The sequence below is a fragment of the Eschscholzia californica genome, unplaced genomic scaffold (assembly GCF_041429995.1).
Source record: "Eschscholzia californica isolate CP2 unplaced genomic scaffold, dmEscCali1.0.p SCAF_1, whole genome shotgun sequence".
Lineage (NCBI taxonomy): Eukaryota > Viridiplantae > Streptophyta > Magnoliopsida > Ranunculales > Papaveraceae > Eschscholzia > Eschscholzia californica.
Genome location: NW_028238198.1, coordinates 8,464,854 through 8,471,586, shown reverse-complemented (window position 1 = coordinate 8,471,586; position 6,733 = coordinate 8,464,854). Strand labels below are relative to the sequence as shown.

At 38.0% G+C, this 6,733-nt stretch overlaps 1 protein-coding gene across 1 annotated transcript; it reads left to right on the top strand.

Moving 5' to 3' along the window:
- The first annotated feature begins 427 nt into the window (after window positions 1-427).
- LOC147563836 (uncharacterized) lies at window positions 428-5,623 on the top strand. Its single transcript, XM_086641142.1, has 8 exons — window positions 428-1,291; window positions 2,972-3,202; window positions 3,540-3,979; window positions 4,081-4,170; window positions 4,279-4,379; window positions 4,805-4,851; window positions 4,959-5,035; window positions 5,133-5,623. The coding sequence occupies exons 1-8, from the start codon at window positions 904-906 to the stop codon at window positions 5,367-5,369; spliced, it is 1,611 nt and encodes a 536-aa protein (XP_086497268.1). The 5' UTR covers window positions 428-903; the 3' UTR covers window positions 5,370-5,623.
- The last annotated feature ends 1,110 nt before the right edge of the window (window positions 5,624-6,733 follow it).

Genomic DNA, 6,733 nt, shown 5'->3' with positions numbered 1-6,733 from the left:
TGTGACCGTTTCAAACCTCGGGCGTTCACAGGCTCAATCGAGGGGGTCATTTATCCAATCCTAGGCTAGGCACAACCGGACCACTATCGACCTGATAAAGTAGAAACTTTTGTCTTGATGACGATAAGCGTTATGCACCCTACGATAATCACCTCAGGACCCACAAAATCCATATCAACGGATATAACTTTATTAACACGAAACAACCTGCATGTTCGCCACGTGTATTTCAACTGCTTTGACCCTTTTTTCTCCTACTATCAATCACCACCGTCGATTTCAATCTCATCGTCATTACTGGAATGGGCCAAGTAATAAATAAGTGGGACCTAGTAACTTCCGCCGTCTAAATACACGTGTCAGTCTCTTTTGCATGCTGTTAGCTTCACCCACGTTTCAGAACCACAGCAACCAACAGTTAAATCTCACTCTCACTCACTTCTCTCTCTCTTCAAAGTTCAAACCTTTCTTCTTCTTCCCTTCATTCAAAACCTCTAGAAAAAGAAAAACCAGTAGAGATACAGAAGAGTAGAGAGAGAGAGAATATATTTTTTAGAGAGAGAAAGTATTCATTCTATCCTTTTATGTCACAAAAATGAAACCCTAAAAAGTGATAAAAATTAAATGAAACAACAAAAGAATGGAAGTAATGTCAAATACAGAAAACAAAAACGCTCTTTTTTACGTTTCACAATTCAATATCACAACCGTCGACACAGATTTCAATGTCTTCAAATATTCCTTCCAATTTAGTACTAATTGACTAATTTCATTCAAACCCTAATCTCTTTCTTATCAGAATTTTGGGTTTTTATCTTTTCTCATTTTGTGTTTTCTTATACAGAGGAAAAGGATAAAACCCAGAAATTTTCATCTGGGGTTTTGAAAATTTCTAGGGTTTCAATGCCGAGACGTTTTATTGGAAATGAATTTTCTTCTTCTGGGGTTAACAAGAATTCTCCTCCTTCATCTCCAAATCCATCTTCTTCTTCATCATCTTCTTCAAATACTTCTTCATCTGATTCTGGTTCAGGGTCTAATCCTTGGCGCTTTAATCATCAAATTCCTCCATTTTCGAGGTTTGTTAGTGATGATTTTTTGGGAGAAACCCCAAAAACTGTTGAATATGGAGAAAGGGTTATTAATGGTTATGAATTTGGTGATAGAAGGAAGTTATTAAGATCTTCAGTTCCAATTCCAAGTCTAAATTCTGTTTCTTCAGCCATCGGAAATGCCTTTCCGATGATGAACAATGCACAGAGTAATCCGGTGATACAATCACAACAATCAGGTATATATATATATGAAACTCAGAAGTTCAGCTTAATCTTTCTTACTTGGGTAAATGTGAATTGTGTAAGTCACTATGATAAAGACATTCTTAAAACCCATCACTTAGATGAGCATCATGATCTTACTGACCTATTATGTAGTCAAATTACTGATATAGGATCTCAATGAATAAACAACTTATTAGGGAAACAAAACGACATTCGAAATCTATTTGGTGCTAGAAATTCTAGATGTTTTGGACGATATTTCGATCTTAGTGTCATAGGTATGAAGAGGGAGTGTTAGTCTTCTAAGAGACCCTATATGGTTGCCATTGATGGAATCCATTCGGCCTAACTCTCCTTGAAAACCGACTTGCAAGGAAAGGATTGGAAGAGGAATCTACTTTTCAAATGTTAATGTCACACAATGTTATAGTCCCATATCGCGAGAGTGTTCAGAGCTTGTTGTCACACCCATAAAATTTTGGCTAGGGGGCATAGGTGACACCCCTTCCTTGGTGGAGCCTTTGAATTGGGCTAGAGGACATCATATTGGGCCAAGCTTTGAACTTGGGCTAGGTTTGGCACATAAATGGGCGGCCTTGGAGAAGAAGTATCTAGAGGTTCATGGAGCATCAAGAGCACTAGAAGGTTTCTAGAAATTTCCATGTGAGGGTCGTGTAATCTTGTCTGTCCATTGTGAGGGTCGTGTAATCTTGTCTGTCCACTGTTAACACCCTCATTTGTAAAGCTTCCAAGAAGTGATCCAAGCAAGAGAGCCCAAAGTGTGAGTGACTTGGGAAGCGTGCTTGTATGCATCTGTACTTGAGAGTTCTTTGGCAATAGAAGAATTCCTTCCGCCAAAGTGCTAGAGTGGTCTAAGTTGAGCTTTTTTGCTAGTCTCTTAAGTCTTTAAGTAAACTTGGATCTCTTGTGTTATTCCGCCACCAAGGGATATTGTTTGCCTATAGTCAAGGTTACTTGGCAAACATGAGGAAAGGCTAACTTGTGCTCGACCTGTACTAGCCTTGAAGCATTAGAGCCGCATGGGTAATACGTGATAGTGCCTATTCGTATTTTACTCCTTGACACTGGGTTGTATGTGTGCGCTTAAGCTTGGTAAGTGGCGAGGCCTTTTGTGTGGGCTCGTCGAGTCTTCGCCGAGAACTAAACCCTGTACCCTGTGAGATTGGGGTTGGGGTGGCAAAAGTGGGGACGATATCCTTAACTGCTAAGGTCTGGGGCGTCACCCACAATGTGAGATAATGCTTGTAACTCCCCTCAACGGTAGGTCTGGAGTCACTCGGCATTCTCCCACCAAGTAGGGTTATGGTTACAAACTAATGGCCCATCCTTGGATTACTAGCTCATATAACATGTGAAACTATTGTTCTAACTCTCCTTGAATACTGACTTGCGAGTAAGGTATTGCTCAAGACTTATCTAGGATTTTTGATGGCGAGGTAATGTGGAATAGTGCTAAGAGCAATTATAGAGATGAGTTCATTGAGTTTGTCTCTCGCCCTCTATTGGAACTTAGAGGTGACATATGCGCAACACTTTTAGATCACAAAAGACAGTTTTAAGATAAAACCCTGGATTGATCAACATGACTAAGATTGCTTCTTAACTTGCAACTTCCTTCATCTTGCATCAAATTGATAATGAATATAATTCATCAATTTTGTCTTTTTCAGGTTTCAATGGCAGCAGGTCTGAGGTTACAAACCTTACTAGGCTGACTAATTCTTGGGCTCCGCGACCTGTAGAAAATCCTTACCAATTTCAGTATATTCCATACAATCATGTTTCAAGTGAAGGAACACCAAGTTTGAAGCGGAAAAGTGAATTTTCCGCCAACTCTTGCTATCCCACTCATATGGAAACCCTATTTGGCCAACTCCCCGGTGGAGCTTCTCAAGATCCAGGTAACACTTAAAATTTTCATATTGAAGAGCCAATCACATTTCTTGACTGAACGTATTTGTTGGTGGGATATTCTCACTGGTTTGTCGATTCCTTAAGACCTTTTAGCTTAAGCCTCTGATGAGATTAGAGGAGGTTTAGTCAAAAGCCCTGATCCGAATTGATTTAGGCACACGGACAAGAATATGGAACTACCCACTTTTCATGTCGTGAATGCGAAGTTTTGTCGATCCGATCAAATATTTCTTACCAAATCTCTATATAGTTTTACCAATATCTTTGCATCTTCAAGATTCCAGCAGCTTAGTATTTAAAATTGTCATCTTTTTCTTTTTGCAGTCCTTCATACTGGTTATGTACCTGTTCAAACACTTTTCCAGAATACTTTCATTCCTATATCTGCTAGGAGTATACCTTCGAACTACTCCCTGACTCCTCCCATAAAAAATGAAGCATCTGATTATCGAGAACTCAATAACTTTGCTACATCACAAAGTCGTTGGGATGGAAATTCCGTAGGTGGGAATGCTTCAGTGCCGAGGCACCAAGGGAAGATGGCCCATCCAGCATCCTCAATCAACAATGGTATGGCTATAGGATTGGATGTGAACAGATATGCCAATTTAGAACCTTCGGCCGGGAATGGGTACCCACTCGCTCCACAAAATACTCCATCCGAAGTTGTTTCAAACGTAAGGCCTGTATGGATTCCAACTGAAACAGAGTCATGCATTAGGTCTCTTCCTCCAGCAAGTTCTTATAGCCCTGAGTATGACAAGGTATGTTTTCTCCAAAACTAAAACAATGGTATATTATTGTTTGAAAATTATGTCGCCATTGATATCTGTAAATTCAAGCAAATACGTTAGCTTTGTTTCAGGAAATTGAAGGCAAGGGTTTAGTGTTACTTGTGCAGAAAGAGTTGCGGAAAACAGATGTCGGAAACCTGGGAAGAATTGTGATTCCAAAAGTATGATAATATCTTACTTTCTAAGAAAACCTAGGCTAATACTTTTAGAAGTTGTCTTTCTAGTTCGGCTGTACTATATAATACTAATATGTAGGCTTCTTTTTATAGAGGGAGGCGGAGACAAATCTTCCACCCTTAGAAGCAAAAGATGGACTTATTTTGCAAATGGATGACCTAAATTACTCAGTTGAATGGAAATTCAAGTACAGGTATGTCTATTTTAAGTACTTTTAAGCATTAAAGATTTGCCAGTAAGATTTTAGCCTAAAATGTATGACCTAGTTACCTTGTCCATGTTCCCAGTAATTCAAAATAAGAATCTTTAATTTTGTTTGTAAGTCGGTTATGAAATCTGACGCGAGGTCTGAATTGACTCGAGTCATACTTCAGAACGTTTGATGTTCTATGACTCGTCTGAATGGCTGATTCTGATTGATTTTGAGTCCATTTGAGTCAGACAATTTAGACTCAGACAAGTCAACCGAGTCAGATTTAGATAACGAGAAAAAGAACAAACTTCACCTATTTCTACTTCTATTTGGTGGGTACATGAGTTGACCCATCCTTCACAGTCTTAAGTTATCGTTTGGATCTCATAGCAGTCGAGAATTTGACCGATTCTTCTTGTTTGCAGGTTTTGGCCAAACAACAAAAGTAGGATGTATGTAATGGAAAATACAGGCACGTAAAAACTCATACTAAATATGTATATACATATCTGAAGCTTGCCCTTCATTTCTTCGATTCTCTAATACTTCTAATGGTTGGGTTTTAATCTTCTCATCCAGGGGATTTTGTTAAAATGCATAACCTTAAAACAGGGGATCTATTCATGATTTATAAAGAGAAGACTTCTGGAAAATATGTGAGTAGAACTCATGATCATCACATCTAACTTGTTGATACTAAATAACATCTAATCTGATTCCATTGAGTTGTCCCCGTTTTTCGCTTATCTGAAGGTTGTTCGTGGGAAGAAAGGAAATAACCCATTGTACATAGGAAATATGGTGGGGAACAACGCCATAGAAGGAGAAACAGTAACAGCAATAGGACAACTTGGTTCAGAACAAAGAAACACCATGCCTGTTGATTTTTTCAGGGATGTAAGAACTGAACAAGGTACCATCAGATCTGGGATATCGTTTGATATCGGTGCAGACACATGTGGGCCTTCTCCATTTCAGTTCACTCGATGAGCGTCACCAGGTATTCAACCAGACGACGCTCGATAATATCACTGGTTTTGTTGCCTTGGCTTAAACTGGTTGAAGAGACATCAACTGTTAGTTTTTTGTCTAAACTCCTAAAGAATTTTTGTAGTTATGTTTATGGGGATAGATGGTGAAACAGAGTAGTCTGTTGCTTCCCTAAATGAAAATATTCTGAACATATTTAAAAGTTCTGTATAAATTATCTGAAATGCTATTTTGGGCATATTTTTCAGTTTTAAGTTATGTTTTTCTGTCTGATGTTTTTTTATCCAACTTCACTCTGTGTAAATTTGTGAACAAATCCTCTCAACAATTTTGTAAATTTCTGAATAAATTCGTTTCAACTCAAAAATTATTTTGCAAAAATGTTTTGCATTTTGTCTTTTGCATCTGACAACACACAAACTGACATTAACTTTTAGGCTAAAGTTTATATCCGATTTGTCTTGTAAAGGAAAAAAATGGTTTCGCATGTTTTGTTTTGCTTTGACAGAAACATTTAGACTGGTGCATTTTTTATGCAAAAATTAAAATGTTATGCATATTATTCTTTTTATTTAACAAACCCATTAGCGGACAAGTAATATTTGACTAATGCATTATGTTGTTTTTGAAACCAAGTGAAATCATATTTCATTTATAAGTGATTCAAGCACAAGTTGCATGGATGATATTTTTATTTCTTTGAGAACTACATGAGAGTTACATACGACAAGTTTAATGAACTTTCGAATGTAAAGTGCCACACGAAGGGAAAGAAACTGACCAGACACAAAATCAAACAAAAGACCCTAAAGGTCGACAAAAGATCCGGAAGATCGAGAATGAAAAGACCCTAAAGGTCGACAAAAAATATAGAATTAATACTAAAATTGCTCCAACCGAGAGAACCACAACCTCCGATGAGTGTAAATCGCAAGGCCAACCACCACCATCACTGTCGAACAAGTCTTTGAGTCCATCTGTTTAGGCTTGTTACTTGATAGATCCAAAGATTCAAAAGCTTCAAACAGCCAAATGTTGTTGTTTCAATTCTTGTTGAACCCTAGAAATCCCAAATCTCTCTTCATTTCTTCCTCTCTCACTCCATCAATCTATTACTAAATCTTTCGAATCCTTTCACAAATTGAAAGAATCGATGTGTGCCGAGTCCAGAAAACAATCCCTCGAAACCCAATTTCAGAAGGAAAACAACCCTAGAAACTATTTAATGATGGAGAACAAACTAGAAAAGAAACATAAAAGGGTTCCGGCAAAGGGTCCTCATTTCGCCATAAGAAAGAGACGTAGATCTGAGTACGGTTGAAGAGAGAGAAAGACGGTTATTTTATTTATTTTTTTTACAGAGA